The sequence below is a fragment of the Drosophila suzukii genome, chromosome X (genome assembly GCF_043229965.1).
Source record: "Drosophila suzukii chromosome X, CBGP_Dsuzu_IsoJpt1.0, whole genome shotgun sequence".
In the NCBI taxonomy this organism is placed as follows: Eukaryota; Metazoa; Arthropoda; class Insecta; order Diptera; family Drosophilidae; genus Drosophila; species Drosophila suzukii.
In genome coordinates, this window is record NC_092084.1 from 20,032,888 (window position 1) to 20,048,589 (window position 15,702).

Sequence of the window (15,702 nt, forward strand, 5' to 3'; positions counted from 1 at the left end):
CCCTAAAAAACTCAGCTCAATGCTGCAAAGTGGAATTGAAATGGCGATGAAATGCCCGGCCCCAAAACCGACGGGATCGTCATGCCGGCACAGTGGGTCGCCAGCCGGTCGATGGGGTCATTAAGAGGCCCATTAACATATTATTGCATCCGAAATTGGGACCACCAAATGTCGATGGATCGTTAACAGATATAGATCAATACACTGAAGTATCCGATTAAAGGTTCATAAAAAGCAATAATGCATACTCTATATACATGCAAGGATCATAAAAATAGGAACTTAAACCATTACTTTCGCTTCCTTTTTGATCGGAAACTTGATCCATGGGTCAAGTATATACCATAGTAAGTACTATTCAAGTACACTTTGGTCATGGATCATTAAAAAATTAACGCATACTGAGGTGGTATATTTATAATTGGGCATATATCGTTAAAACCACTATTAATCTATTTGTATTTGCTCATAAAAACTAATTTTGATTACCAACAATTTTTTAAGACTTAACTTTGCAACTTTTTTAAAGATAAGAGATTTTTATTACAAGCAATTATGAAAAATTAATAGAAACGGTGAAAAAATACACATAAAAACAGAAAAATATTTTTGAAAATAAACATATAACATATGGTTTCTCTATAGGTATATTTTCAAGTTTAACAAATATGTCAAATTGTTATTAAGGTAATTTTTCATTTTTTCGGTTTCTCAGATCATCTATAAAGGAATTTTTTCCATCAAAATTCTGTACCTTTTTGAATAAAATTTCAAATAATGTTATATATTTTGCAATGCTTTTGCCCCACTGTGCCCTCGGGTTATCAATTGCCTTCGTTGTTGCAGTTGCTCATCCTATTATTTCAACGAGAGCAATTGTTGTTGTTGCCTCAGTGGTTGGTGTTACAGTTTTTGTTGTTGCCCGACAATGCCAAATGCGGCAGTTGGCAAAAATATTTTATGGAAAAGTGGAACAGTCGATGAAACAACACAAGGGGACTGTATAAATAAAAACACGATATCTCTTCCTCCCCCCACCCCCCTTTTGGTGTTTGTTCTCCACTCTTAAAGGTATGCTCTTTGTTGCTCTGTGGCACCACCCAAAGCACTCAAACCACCTGCACCAACTGCACCACTGCACCACCTGCCACACCCACTTGCCACCCACTGGGGCAACGCAACATGCGGCAATCAAAGGGCGCCCACGCCCATTTCTCGGCTTGATTGCTTGCCACAATTGGAGCATGGGCAGTGGGCAATCATGGTGGAGTGGGGGGGGGGGGGCCTTGGTCAGTGGCGGCGGTGGGGGCAGAAGGGGAATAGAAAGTGCAAACAGTTAGAGGACTTGTCCCCATGCAATTGTCACCGCCGTCGTCGTCGTCGTCGTCTGCTGCTTCTGTAACCCATTGCAACTGAAAGTTGAAGCTGCTGCCCAGTATAAACAAACAGAAGAGTGGGGAAACCAACTAGCAACTAGCAGGCAGCAAGCAGCAACTAGCAACCGACGACGCATGCCACGAGCAGCAGCGACAACGGCAACAACATCAGCCTTCGAAATACTAGGAACAACAGCAACAACATAAGCGACAACAGCAACATCAGCCTTAGAAATACTAGAAGCAACAGCAACAACACAAGAAACAAGAGCAACAACATCAGCAATATCAGCCTTAGCGACAACAGCAACAACACCAGCAATATCAGCCTTAGAAATACTAGAAGCAACAGCAACAACATAAGCAACGCCAGCAACATCAGCCTTAGAAATACTAGAAGCAACAGCAACAACACAAGCGACAAGAGCAACAACACCAGCAATATCAGTCTTAGAAATACTAGAAACAACAGCAACAACATGGGCAGTAACAATAGCAATAGCAACAACAATAGTAGGAATTGTTGCAACAACATTAAAAACAACAGCAACAATAAAAGCAACAGCAATATCAGTAAGGAAAACGGCAACAACAGCAGCAATATTCACCTCAAAGACGGCAACAACATCAGCAACCACAGCAGCAGCAACAACAACAACAGCAGCAGCAACAACAGCAACAACAGCATCTACAGCAACAACAGCAACAACAGCAACATTAGTCACAGCAGCAACATTGGGCCCAAAAAGCGACACCAGCAGCAACAACAACATGCAACGTGCAGCAGCAACAACCACATGCAACACACAACATACAACAGCAACATGAACCGGCAAGCTGTACTTGAACAAGTCGTACTTGGCGTATCGTATTTTGGATTTGGACTTGGCCGACTGCCTTAGTGGAGGCCTCAATGGAAAGAAGAAATTTCGCTGCCGGCGCCGACGGCGACGTCGACGGCGCGATGTTGCTGCTGCTGCGCATGCGAAGTGTTCCGCTGCGAGAAAGCAGGTGTCTGCAGCATTCGGCGCTAAACCACGGCGCGAAGCAGACGCGTTTCTCTCTCTCTTTCACCTCCTCCAGGCGGTCCATCCATCCAGCAATCGATCGATCGATCGATCCTCGGGCTCGTATAAAAAAACAAATAATACAAAAAATAAAATTAAAACAAAAGTACAAAGAAAAAGCAAAAAACAAAAAACACTCTGCGTATCCGAGCAAAACAAACAGCAAACACTAGTTGCAAATCGAAAGCACGAAAAAAAAAATTGAAAAAAAAACACAAGCGAAACGGAAAGAACCGCTTGCAAAACGGTTAGCAAAGTGATCAACACGCTTTTTGTGTCCTTTTTTTTTTTGGTATTTTCTTTTGTGTGTGCTCCACTTGCGATCGTTAATTGTTGACCGCGTGCAACGCCCCCCTCCGCCCCCCGCTGCTGTCATTACCGTCAACCCATCAGCAACATCAGCGGACAGCAGCAACAGCAGCAGCAGCAGCAGCAACACCAGCAACAGCAGCAACATCAGCGGGCAGAAGTAACGGCCACCGTTCGAGTGCAACCGTTTTCGAAAGTTGCCGCTAACGCATCCTGTTTGTCAGCCTTCGGAATTTGGAATTGGAATTGGAATCGGAACTTTAACTGGAACAGCCAGGGGAAACGTCGGAATCGGGCCAAGGACCGAGTAGGTGAGGATCCCAAACCCGGAAGTAGCAAAGCGGTATTGTAAGAAGCGGAACTGAGGGATGAAACGTTTGGAGAGAGATCTTGTGTTAAAAGTTTTCGAATGCTTATATGGATAGATAGATAAGGAGATGTTCAGTAAGAGATTAACGGATTCCAAAGTTACTAAGATTTTAAGAAACTTATTTCTGATTTCACTTTCAATGCCTTAGCAATGATATTTATTTGATCTTAAGAGATCTCACCTTCCATTATGAACAAATACTTTAATACATTACCTTTAGGTACAATATATGGTTGTTAGCAGTCTTAGACTTTTTATATCTAGTATATCCTTTCTCTAGCTGTTTTGAGTAATTATCATTCCAGGGAAATAAGTGAGTTTCTTTAACGTGATTATAGGAAAATATTGATATATATAAAGTACTTAATGAAGATCCTATACTTTTAGACGGGACTTTATAAATTTATCAAATGTTTGTCAAGTTTTTAATTTTTTAATCATTTTAAGTGCTAGTACATTTTCAATTCTAAGCTGTGAAAAAGGTTTTTAAATCATTGAAAAAAGTTATTTAACTTAAATACATAGATACCATTCTTCAAAAGAAACTGTAAAAACAATACTGTTTTCCTTTTCATAGATTTTTCTAAACCATTAAAATGCTCGATTGTTTTGACTTAATTTCACTTAAATACAAAGAAAACAAAAAATAACGCAACTCAATAATTCAAATACTCACCGAGTGGTCGTAAAAGTGAAAACACTAATAAGCAGTCTTTTTGTTTTCTTTTAAAATCTGTTAAATGTCATTCAAACTATTTTAAACAAGGATACTAAAGCTATTTAGTGATGTTTTAAAAATTAAAATAAAATGCAGGTTATTGTTTCACTAAGGGTGTTAAATGTTATTTAATGCTAACAATAAATGTTTATAGTTACTTTTTTACTTAACCATTATGAGAGATATACTTATAAATAATTCAGGAAGAAGAGAACTACAGGTAGTCCATTCCTAAACCAAGGAATGATCATCATAAATCAGGAATTAAAAATAATAATAAGACCCTTTTATTTTCTTAGAGTCAGACTAAGATGAATAGGAGTTAAAAATAGTGGACAATGGTCAAGGTCGATGCACAATGTACGAAGAATTCACTTAGTTCTTCCAAAGTTCTGCCTCGTCTTTCTTGCATTCACTCTTTCTTCACTCTCTCTTTCGGTGGAAATTCCTCACCCCATTGTCACTGTTTTTGGCCTTCTAATTGGCCAACTAAGAGCACTCATATTTGTCTGGGCCACGATGACCCACTTCACTTATGGGGAAACCTATTAACACTTTTCACCTCCCCAGTTACCCTTTTCTACAGCGTCTTAAAAGTTAAGTGAGTTGTCATTAAACAGATTCTTTTCTTTCTTGACTTGTCGCAGCTTCCCTTTCTTTCTTTCTGCCTGTCAGTCTTCTTCAATCTTTTCATTTATGGACTGTTGGTCAGTTGATAAGGTGTGTGGGGGGGGAGGTGTGTTATACAGGGGGCACAACACTTAGCGAGTCAATCAATCATCATTGAGTTGACTGAGAAATTGCTAATAAATTGCAATTAGCGGGAAACACTTTCTTATAGCAGGTAACCAAAACAATGAGAAGAAATAAAAGCGAAAAGCACTTTCTTCTCGGCGTTCTCTCTTCCGCTTTCCGCATCTTTCTCCGCTTCTTTGGCCGCCCACAGCAACACTAACTATCGAATAATGATAAACAAATTAATTATACGCTTAACAAACAGATACATCATCAGCAGCAGCAGCAAAAGCAGCAGCATTACCAGCAGCAACCACATTAACGGCAGCAACATGCAACATCAACATCAGCATCTACAGCAACAACACAAACAAGTGCGCTGCAGAAATCTACGAAGAAACGTAGAAATCGGTGCTAAGAAGATTTGGCTGCCGCTTATCATTTTCCTTTCACTGCAGGTGAGTTGAGCCGATGCAAATAATTGAAATCGATTTAAGCCAAAAGCCGCAGACACAACAGCAACATAAGCAACATAAGCAACATAAGCAGCCACAGCAGCAACACCAGCTTATAAATAGATAATTCCCATTAGCAGCACCCGGCTTAGGCTTCTCTTTTTTCAGAGGCGTACGAAGATTTTCATTAAGGGGGATTGTGTGTTGATTTAAGCAGCAGCTTTTTAGTTTTTTGGTAAGACCAAGTGGTTTTAACAAATTTCTAAAACTGGGAGTGTTTGTATCTGATATTTAGAGGCTATGGGGTGTTTTCCTATTTCTTTATTAGCTTACAAAAACTTTTTATGTGACTTTTTGTTTATAAGAAAGATTTTGAAAACTACCAGATTAAATCCATTATTTATATTTATTTCTGATTGAAAGTTAAGGGGGCTGAAATATATCAGTAATGGATATCAGTAAAACATTTTATCATACTGACAATATAGTAAGATTCTCCTATATTTCTTTATGAATAATATTACGCCCCTCTTTCGGCGCCTCTGCTATTTCTCGCTTTTCGCAAGCCCATCCCCTCTCTCTTCCTGTCTGCCTGTCGTCTGCCTTGTGTGCAAGTGAAAGAGCGCCTCTGCCGGAATGAAACGGAATGAAGAGGAATGCAATGGAATGGGACAGGTTGGGATGGGACGTGTAATTGGCATGGCCTCGTTTCTCGAGAGTGTGCGAGTGTTACATGTGCTGGTTTTAGTTCCTGGAACCAATCAGGAGTATATATGTTGGTACATATGCGATATCGAAGTGACCAGCGAGGAAAGTAACGGGGAATCGAGTAATTAGTGCGGGTAATGGAAAGGATACACATCGTGGATGTCATCTGGGGAATTTAGAAACTTAATGTTGCGAAGACAACGTTTTAATTAAGATAGCGAGTTTAGCTCGTGGTATTTAACAATCTTTAAATGAATGTGGCTTTAGATAGACATTTTTAGACAGAAAAATTCTTCTTAATTCAGATTTTAATTCATGACGTGAGCTTTATAATAACTAAGGTATTATTGCGCTAAGTATACTCCCATAATATTTATCGAATATAATTATTAGATAGAAACTATAGGAGCTTATTGAATATTTTAAAACTAGGATAGTCAATGTCTTAATTTAAAAATTGCAGATAGTCACATTGTAATGGTAGGTCATATCATTTAGGTCGCTTTATTGACATGAAAAGGAATTCCTAGTGAGAATAAAATGAAGCAATATACGAGTTCTGTTTGAAGTGCATGCCCATCTCGTTGGCCATCCCCATCATTCCTTTCTCTTTTTCGCCTTTTGGCACATATTAAAATTCCATGTGCATCCACTTTGCCTAGGTAATACCCATCCCCGGCCCGAATCTCTTTTGTGCCCAGCGTTCGTGAGGTTAGAAAGTTTTTTTTTCCAGCTTTTTGGCCATTCTGGGGCGATGACACAATTTAGCCCGGCCAAAAAAAGTCGGTAAAAAAACAGTTTCCATTCCTTTAACAAGCGGCAGCATGTGGTGGCAGCATCATCTCCACTTTTCGCTTCCTTTTCGCTTTCATCTTGGGGTCGAGAAATGCTGCCAAACGGCCTGGCGTTCACCTTTGACCCTCCACCAGTCCAACAGTCCACCATACCACCGCCATCCTCCTCCTCCTCGGGGCCAAGTGGCTGCCAAATTCCGATTCTCTGCTAATGTTTCACTTTCTCCCGATTTGGTGCGCTGCCAGGCAGACAGCCACAGCCTCTTCCCAAAGTCCAAATCCCAAATCCGAGGTCCCATAAAGAGAGCCTAGCACATTGGTCGAGGTCAAGATTGCCAACAACAGCCGGTTTCGTCTTTGGTCTTTGGTCTTCTGTCTTCCGTCTTTGGTCTCTAGTCTTTAGTCACATCATTAGTCTTCCCCATTGGGGATTACGGAAACTAAAGTGTAGTGTGTGTGGGGGGGGTTTTGTATTGGGGTATTGGGATGGAAACTCAAGACTCCCCGCTGAAGGATTGCCAAACAGTGAAGCGCACTTGGCACACATTTCAATTAACGCAGTTCTCTTGGGATGATTAGTTTATAGTTGAAGTCGCTTATGAGCTGGGAACCGGAACAGAATTTAAGATATACATCGAATTTTGCATGTGGCCAAGTAACAATGCATCTTTTATCATGGTAGATATATTAAAAAATATTTGTAAAGGCCCTAACAGTTGGGAAATGCTTTTGAGTTTTACTGCACTTAATAATGAAGTGATAAAAATTACTTGCTTAACATATACTTGATAAATTGATTTTATTTTTTAAACTTAGATCAAGCATCATTATAAAAATAATATCTATGTTTTGAATACCTATATTGTTATATGGTTTCAAGATGGCTTTGTTTACATAATGTTCAAAATTATATTGAATAAAAAAGATAAATGGTTATAAGAATTTTACAAAATTTTATATAGAAGTTACTCATTATAATACAATACCATTTTTCTAACATCATAATTGGTTGATAAAATAGAAGAAGATCAAGATATTAGCATCTAAAATAGTTAAGATCATAATCAGATTAATACTATTTCTTTTTCCTAACTTTTTTTTTTTCATACATAGTCTATGATATTTTCTCTCCCTGTGCGAATTACTGGAATTTAAGTGTAGATTTTTGGTATTCATGGCTTGCTTCTGCAGTCGCTCCAAATCACGTGCCCGCATGCAAATTTGATTATAGAATTTTTAGCAGTGGGTTTTTCGGATTCGTTTCATGGGCAACTCGTTGGATACCATCATACCATCATAGCATCGTAGCATCTCACCAGCCAGCATTTACCATCTACCTTTTTTTGTCGTCAATCGTCTGCCGCGCTTGCCACATCACTTTCTACCAAACAGGATTGCTTCAGGATGCCGCCGTCGCCGCCGTTGCGACATCCCATCTTGAGACTACTAAAAAAAAAGCAAGAGAAGAAAACAACAGCCAAGGCAATACCAAGATACTGAGATACTGAGGCACTGAGACAACGAGACACTGAGATACTCAGATGCTCAGTTTTCTCAGCTTCCCAGTTGGCGGAGAAAGTTGTTTTCGGCGGTGCGGCACAGATTTGGCCAAATGGGATGCAGCCTCGCCATCTTCGCTGGGCATCTTCATCATGGGTATGGGTATATGGGTATGGGGTATATCTCAATGGGTATGGGTATCTTGGCCATGATCGCCATTGCCATTGCCATTGCCATGACCATGGCCATCATCGTCCACCTGTCCGCAATTGCTCCAGTGCCACTCCCCCCCGGGCTCCCCATTCGGGCACTCGTCTAATTGCCAAGATAGCCCGGCAAGTTGGTAACTGAATCAGTCCAGTTCGGCGACATATACATGGCAAAGCCATCGCTGCGGATCAAGATGTTCCTGAATGGCCAGGCAAAATTAAGACCTGGTCACCCGGAACATGGCCATTGGCCAAAATCAAACACCAACACACACACAAACACACACACCGAGTGAAGGACGCAAAAAGAAAGTAATGGAAAATTAATTAAGTTTATTAGCAGATCTCACAGTTGGCTAGATGGATGCACGGGAGTTACGGGATGCGAAATGGGAATCTTGATTAGAAAGTATGGATGGGTTGCATTCAACAGACCAAATTTTACAGCGTTGATATATAATCGAAAATCAAAGATGGGTCTGGACTATAAAGAAATATGATATGATCATGATATGATGATATAATGATATATATGATGTGATGATATATAGGTATGATATGATGATATATATGATATGTTGATATTTATGATATGATGATATATAGGCATGATATGATGGTATATATGGTATGATGATATGTATGATACGATGATATATATGATCTTTATGATATGATGGTATATATAATATGATGGATATATGTGATATGATGATCTTTATGATATGATGGTATATATGATATGGTGATATATGTGATATATATGATATGATGATATAGTCTTTTAAGTCCATTTAAGCAGATTAGTTTTAGATACTTATGTTTTAGATCGATTGTATGATCATAAAACCATCAACCATTTTAGTTTTTGAAGACCTTAAACTTTTTTTATTTATAAAGAAGTTCTATGCTTTTTTATATATCGTCGTAATACAAACTGTGGCTTAAAAAGTTTAACAAATATAAAGATACAGTTTTTATTTTTCTAAAATATGAAGATCTTTATAAATCAATCAAAATTCATTGTACTTATTTACTATATTTCTTTAGGGGAATTAAAACAAACAACTTTCTTTATTCACAATCTATGGAGTGCATTTTATCATCAGAATATAGTATAGCTCAGTAAAGCTATTTAGAATTCAAATATTTGAGTAGTAAATGAGGAGATGTTTATTCCCACCCATCCTATGGCATGTAATTCATCTAGATTGTATCTAATCTGTTACCCGGCTATTATCGGGTACACATCGCCATGATCCCAACCCGGCAATTCCGACTGGATGTCGATCGCGATCTCAATCTGGGTCTTGGTCTTGGCTTTAGTCGATGTCTGGTGTCTTGGGTCTTTGGTCTTTTGTTTGTGTTGTCGTCTGGTCTGGTTGGGTCTGGTCGGGTCTGGCCTGGTCTGGTCTGGTTCTAGCCTTGACATCGCCTTTTAAGCCAGGCGGATCTCCCTGGCAATTGGGTCGCCGCACGTTGCATGTGGCACACGAAGAGTTGTTGGGTTGTTGGTTGTTGGTTGTTGGTCTTGCTGCTTGGCAAACAGAAGAAGAAAAAAGCGAAATTGTTGCAGTGGCTGCGGTTTTTTTCTCTTTTCCCTCTTTCTTTTCGCTGCCAGTGGCTTTTTGCTGCCTTATGCAATTGAGTTGCATGCCGCATCCGCCTTGCAACCTGCCGCTTGCCGCCTGCCACTTGCCACTGCGCCCATTCCATTTGACATTCCCCAACTGAAATCATTCCGTTCTTCTCATCATCTCCATTTCCCCACCCCAACCGAAATGGGGTCACAGGTCGCCCTCGTCTGCGCGGACGATGTGGAGGTGGTGAAGGCCATTGCCGGTGGTCCGGACGATGATCTGACCATCGCTCTGGGGGACCACGAGAACGAGCTGGACCAGATGGCCCAGGAGTCGGAGCAGGAGCAGCAGGCCCAGGCGCAGCAGCAGCAGCAACAGCAGCAGCAACAGCAGCAGCAGCAGCTGCCGCAGATTCAGATGCAGTTGCCCCAGTCGGTGCCCAAGGTGCAGGTGCACTACCAGCACAACATGCCACAACCCCCACCAAATGTGGCCGTGGGCCTCACCATGCGCAGTGAGTACAGGGATACCTCCCAAATCATAACCGAATACCGTATACCTAAGGGCCGATTTCTCAATGTCATGTTAAGGTGCTAGTTTGCTAACTGCCAGAGAAAGTTAACATTAAGTTAAGCTTTCTCAATGTGATATACATTTTACGAATGACATATCCTTATGAAGTATGTTATCTCTCAACTCAACTTTAACTAGAAAATTTCCTTTGGTTAAATAATTACTTACATGATATTGAGAAACTGAATGTTTCCGAAAAATACAGTTAACTGAGCGACGAAAGTTAACATGACATTGAGATATCGCCCATAAATGGTTAGATAAAATACAAAATATAGGAAGATATATCTTAGGTATACCTGGTAGATCCTGGTTAAAAACAAACCTTGACATTTTTTTTTTCTTATAAATCGTTTTCTTTACCTTGATTAGTAATGTAATATACATTTTAAATAACTATTTGTTTTTATTATTAACTAGACTTAAATTAATAGTTTTACGTGGCTTGGTACTAATTAAAAGTTATAATAAGATGATATTATAGAACATATACTATTATCTTTAAATCTGTAGTCATTTATACATTTATTTATGTTCTGAATTAGGAGCAGATTACCACTAACCTGTTGCTATAGCCATTAAGATTTTAACCTGACTAGGTTTTGATTAGATGTTATAATCTTATTTTTAGGAATTTCAGTGAGGACTGGGGTTTATCTTGGTTATTTTAAAATATTTAGCTTTTGATTTATTATTTTAGTTTTTTTTTTAATAAATGCTGATTGTTTTTTAACTTACCGCTCAACCCACAGACAACCACCAGAACATTCCGCTGAGCTTTGGCCAGCCTTTTGGACCTCCTCCGCCGCCCGGAGCTCAGTTCTACAAGGGACCGCCGCCGCCGCAGCTGCAACAGCGACCTCAACCCCCGCCGCAGTTGCAGTTGCAGGTGCAACCGCAGCAGCAACAGCAGCAGCAGCAACAACAGCAGGGTCAGCAGCAGCAGGTCCAAGTGCCCGATCTGAGTGTGGGCGCCTCCAGTAACAACGAGATCTGGGCGGCTCCCGTCCAGGACATGCCCAAGATCGTGTCCCTGGACGTCAAGTGCGAGAAGAACGGCATGAAGGTGTTCGTCCAGTTCGACAAACCCTTCAATGGCATCGTCTTCTCCAAGGGTCACTACAGCAACATGAACTGCGTCCACCTGCCTTCGGGATTGGGTCGCAGCGCGGCCAGCTTCGATATTGGACTCCATGAGTGCGGCACCGCTGGCAATACGGACAACTATGGCCAGGGTTATGGCCACGAGGCGGGCAGCACTGGTGCAGGAACCTACTTCGAGAACATCATCGTCATCCAGTACGATCCGCAGGTGCAGGAGGTGTGGGATCAGGCCAGGAAGCTGCGTTGCACGTGGCATGATCAGTACGAGAAGAGTGTGACCTTCCGACCCTTCCCCGTGGATATGTTGGATGTGGTGAGGGCCGATTTCGCTGGCGATAATGTGGGCTGCTGGATGCAAATCCAGGTGGGCAAGGGACCATGGGCCTCCGAGGTCTCGGGACTGGTGAAGATTGGCCAGACAATGACCATGGTGCTGGCCATCAAGGATGATGACTCTAAGTTTGATATGCTGGTGAGGAACTGTGTTGCCCACGATGGCAAGAGGGCGCCCATCCAGTTGGTGGACCAGAGAGGCTGCGTCACCCGTCCCAAGTTGATGTCCCGCTTCACGAAGATCAAGAACTTTGGGGCCTCCGCATCCGTTCTGTCCTATGCCCACTTCCAGGCCTTCAAGTTCCCCGACTCGATGGAGGTTCACTTCCAGTGCACCATTCAAATCTGTCGCTACCACTGCCCGGAGCAGTGTTCGGCGGAGACGAATCTGCAGGATGTGCACCATCTGCAGGTGGGTCCGGAATCTCAGTATGGTCCACCGCCGCAGCTGCATGTGGATGCCTACCATGTGGCAAGTGCGATTGGCAAGCGGCGGGACGAGCGAAGGGTGCAGAGAAGGGCTCGAGCGGTGGCCGAGCCGCAGGTGGGTCTGAACAGGATCATCAAGGTGGTCTCCTCGGGCGACCTGACCTTTGCCATTGACGAACAGGCGGGTGGAAATGGTAATGGCAGCTCATCGAATGGATCATCCAATGGCGGTTCCGGTGTGGATCGCAGTCCACAGACCATGGTATTCCCATTGCGCGAAGAGGGGCTGATCTGTATGACCACGCCGGGCTTCGCCATCACGCTGATTGTGCTCCTGGGCATCCTCATCACGTCCTGCCTCACCTCCGCCGTGCTCTACGTCCGACTGCGTCCGTTCTCCTCGTTCGCCGCCAGTGCCAAGGAGCGGGCCGTCGCCTTCACGAATCCCCAGCTGGCACCGCTGCCCGTCATCCAGCTGCCCTCGCCGGCGGATCTGCAGGGAACGCTCTCCAAGAAGCGGGCGATGTCGTGAGCACGCCCCCGACTGTGCGACTGGAACTAGTTCCGTGGGCGAGGGACGTCTGCCGATTTCCGGCGGTGGTTGGGCACTGGCAAAAGTGAGGGTTTCCAGGGGATCAGGTCTTGGCGGTTTCAGTTAGAGCCTAGGGAAGATAGCACCATCAGTTAAATATTCACAAGAAATATTTCCATTTTTAAATGATATAATATTGAACTAAATAGCATGAATTAATATACAAAGTATTTGTAATATCTTAAGATTTTTAATAACGCTTTATCATTTTTAAAACTGCATTTTAAAGATCATAAATAATTAACACCTTTTATAAGTTTTCATTCCAAATTGGTGTTATCTATTTCCTGAGTCAGTCCTATATCATTCTTTTCAAAAATAGCAATCAAATATTAAATTATTTTCCCAATATTCGATGAACCATAGGAAACTATTTCTATTTGGCGATAATATATTACCTTTTGCCTTACTTAGATTGCTCTTTAAGGATTCATAACTTTATTATCATATCCAGTTAAAAGACCCTGATTCTCAAATGTAACTGTCATGGGTGCCATCACTAGCCATCGCATTTCGTTAGCGCTTTCGTTTCCGTTTCCGGTTCTAGGTACAGTTGTGTCTGCGTCTGCGGCTCTTAAATTTGTAGCGTACACTTCGTTAGTATAATTTTTGATACAAATCATTTAACATTAACTCAAGCCGTTTACTGGGTTCTCCTTCTCCTTCCATTTCCATTTCCCTTTCCCTTAAACTCTACTTTTAGAAACCTTTTCTCGACACCACTACCCCTACTTCCATTATCTTTTCCACTCCTTTATTCCTTTCTTCCCTTGGTGGCAGTCGATTATCGATTATTTTTGTTTTAGTTTAAGCCTAGGTTCTATTTCATGTAAAACGGTGCTAAGCCATGATCAGCCCATCATACCCATCTGACAATCACTTGTAGCTTTCTTCAGCATTTGAGCCGATATAATTCATTACTTAGAGTATTTCTCGTAAGACTCTCTTAAGACTTTGTAGACACGCATACACACATTTTGCACACACACACACACGCACACACACAATACACACATGTAACACATGCATAACAAATATACACTTGAATTAGTCACTAAATATTTTAAGCGCTTTAAGCCGTAGACTAAGCCGAATACTTCTGCGTCCCACTGTCAGCCATTTCCCCAGAAAACCTGGATCTACTTTTATCAGTTAGTACGCCCCGTAGTCCACTTATTTATTTGCATAATGATTTATACATATCGCATACATACCCGCATATATACCGCCTTATATATATCTTCGATTTTTTTTGTCTACTTTTATAAGCCGAGCAAAGCGAGTGAGAAGAGAAAGTGTTCAATAAATTGTTTAGAATCCCTTAAAAAGGTGGTATGTTTTTTATTCAATCAAAAGGATGGTCAATACTTACGGTGAGTATCTTAAAGATATTTTTCGCAGGAACCCCTAGAATCTGCAAAGTTAATCCCAACTTGTTTGCTTTGTAGTTTCCGAGATCGCAGTGTTCATACGGACAGACAAACAGACGGACGGACAGACGAACGGACATGGCTAGAGCGATTCGGCTAGTGATCATGATTAGGAATTTATATACCTACTTTAAAGGGTCAATAAAACTTCCTCCTGCTTGGAGTAAAGGGTATACAAATCGGGAGGTTGGTTGAAAATGTTAGAATTAAATAACATATCGCAGCATTTTTCCATGTGTAGCACCTATTTCACAAAACATCAAACATCGCAACCACATTTCAGAATTTCATACAATGGACGACTTCGAAGGATCAAAGCAAGGATCTCCTGAGGCTCCCTTCTCCACATACTTGTGAATAAAATACATTACAAAATAAAAGTTATTTAATGTTTATAGATTAAAATCTGATGATTTTTAGAACAAAGGTCCCTAATGAGGATCTATTACTTTATTACTTTTGATTCAGACTCTGAATACCACTATTGGCAGACTATCTTAAATATGTACATTTTATTACATGGTAAAATCTGTACTGTCAGCAGTACTCTTTAAGTAATGTACTATTTAATATTTAAGATGATCTAGTTGCATTAATATCCCTTCATCTTTTTTGCTTGTCACTGGTTCACCTCCATCAGGGATACTCCGGTTCCAGAGGGCAGTTGTGTTGATGAAAGTAGTCCATTATGTCGGCTGCCAGTTCTATATTATTTATAAAATATAGTTAAGAATTTTGAAGATTCTTTAAAAATGCACTTACCTTAATTTTTGGTGAGGGCTGCAGAACTTTTCGGTTCTGTAATCGGGAAACGAATCATTCTTAATGGCAATCAAGAATGCGTAACTCCGGTGGATTGAGATTATTCAAGTAATCCTTCTGCAGGCTGCACAAAACCGAACAAAAATCTGTAATTTTTTTTGGTTTTGTAGGGGTTTCTTGTATGAACTTGATTTTTAATTATTCTTTGGCTGTTCCCCAGGGAGAACATTTTTGTCATCATCGTTGGAAGATGTCTCGTCGTCTTCGTTGGAAGACGTATCGTCGTCTTCGCTTATGTCGCCATTTAACCCCATGATCATAATGACATCATCATCGGACATCTCCTGGTATTCTAGCCCCATGACCACGTTTATGTTATCATCGGGAGAAAGATGATCCTCATTTGGGGATTCTTCTTCAGTCATAAGAGAGCCCTGCTGAGATTGCATCGCTTCGAGTATCTTCGCCAAGCACTCTGAACAACATATCTTCGGCAGCTCGGCTTCTCCTGGCGATGGCATGGTTATAGATATATGTATAAATTTCTATATGAATTTATTGGATGTTATGTATGTAGCAAGTGAGGTTGTAATAGTTGAATGAAAAATAGTCGGAGTGTGGGAGAAGGAAAAGGAGGTAGCCTACTTGTCTTTCCGAG

General features: G+C 41.2%; 3 protein-coding genes across 3 annotated transcripts; 2 read left to right on the forward strand and 1 right to left on the reverse strand.

The window, feature by feature from the left end:
* The first annotated feature begins 51 nt into the window (after positions 1-51).
* LOC139353359 (putative mediator of RNA polymerase II transcription subunit 29) lies at positions 52-4,897 on the forward strand. Its single transcript, XM_070997299.1, has 4 exons — positions 52-92; positions 1,525-2,154; positions 2,837-3,059; positions 4,841-4,897. The coding sequence occupies exons 1-4, from the start codon at positions 52-54 to the stop codon at positions 4,895-4,897; spliced, it is 951 nt and encodes a 316-aa protein (XP_070853400.1).
* dy (transmembrane protein dusky) lies at positions 2,379-14,180 on the forward strand. The gene is made up of 4 exons (XM_017068411.4): positions 2,379-3,063; positions 4,841-5,033; positions 10,035-10,335; positions 11,147-14,180. Exons 2-4 carry the CDS (start codon positions 4,908-4,910, stop codon positions 12,790-12,792), a joined length of 2,073 nt encoding a protein of 690 aa, XP_016923900.2. The 5' UTR covers positions 2,379-3,063; positions 4,841-4,907; the 3' UTR covers positions 12,793-14,180.
* Positions 14,181-14,791: 611 nt separating this feature from the next.
* On the reverse strand, positions 14,792-15,657 carry LOC118878395 (uncharacterized). Its single transcript, XM_036821193.3, has 2 exons — positions 15,045-15,657; positions 14,792-14,986 (listed from the first exon to the last, which is right to left on the reverse strand). The coding sequence occupies exon 1, from the start codon at positions 15,563-15,565 to the stop codon at positions 15,239-15,241; it is 327 nt and encodes a 108-aa protein (XP_036677088.2). The 5' UTR covers positions 15,566-15,657; the 3' UTR covers positions 14,792-14,986; positions 15,045-15,238.
* Positions 15,658-15,702: the final 45 nt, after the last annotated feature.

Excerpts from the sequence above, each read along its gene's own strand:
- LOC139353359 (XM_070997299.1), top strand. The coding sequence starts at position 52 with ATGCCCGGCCCCAAAACCGACGGGATCGTCATGCCGGCACA. Across the intron at positions 93-1,524 it reads GGGATCGTCATGCCGGCACA|CAGCGACAACGGCAACAACA; the intron begins GTGGGTCGCCAG and ends TGCCACGAGCAG. Across the intron at positions 2,155-2,836 it reads CAGCAACAACAACATGCAAC|CAACATCAGCGGACAGCAGC; the intron begins GTGCAGCAGCAA and ends TCAACCCATCAG.
- LOC118878395 (XM_036821193.3), bottom strand. The coding sequence starts at position 15,565 with ATGCCATCGCCAGGAGAAGCCGAGCTGCCGAAGATATGTTGTTCAGAG.
- dy (XM_017068411.4), top strand. The coding sequence starts at position 4,908 with ATGCAACATCAACATCAGCATCTACAGCAACAACACAAACAAGTGCGC. Across the intron at positions 5,034-10,034 it reads TCATTTTCCTTTCACTGCAG|GTCGCCCTCGTCTGCGCGGA; the intron begins GTGAGTTGAGCC and ends ATGGGGTCACAG. Across the intron at positions 10,336-11,146 it reads CGTGGGCCTCACCATGCGCA|ACAACCACCAGAACATTCCG; the intron begins GTGAGTACAGGG and ends CTCAACCCACAG.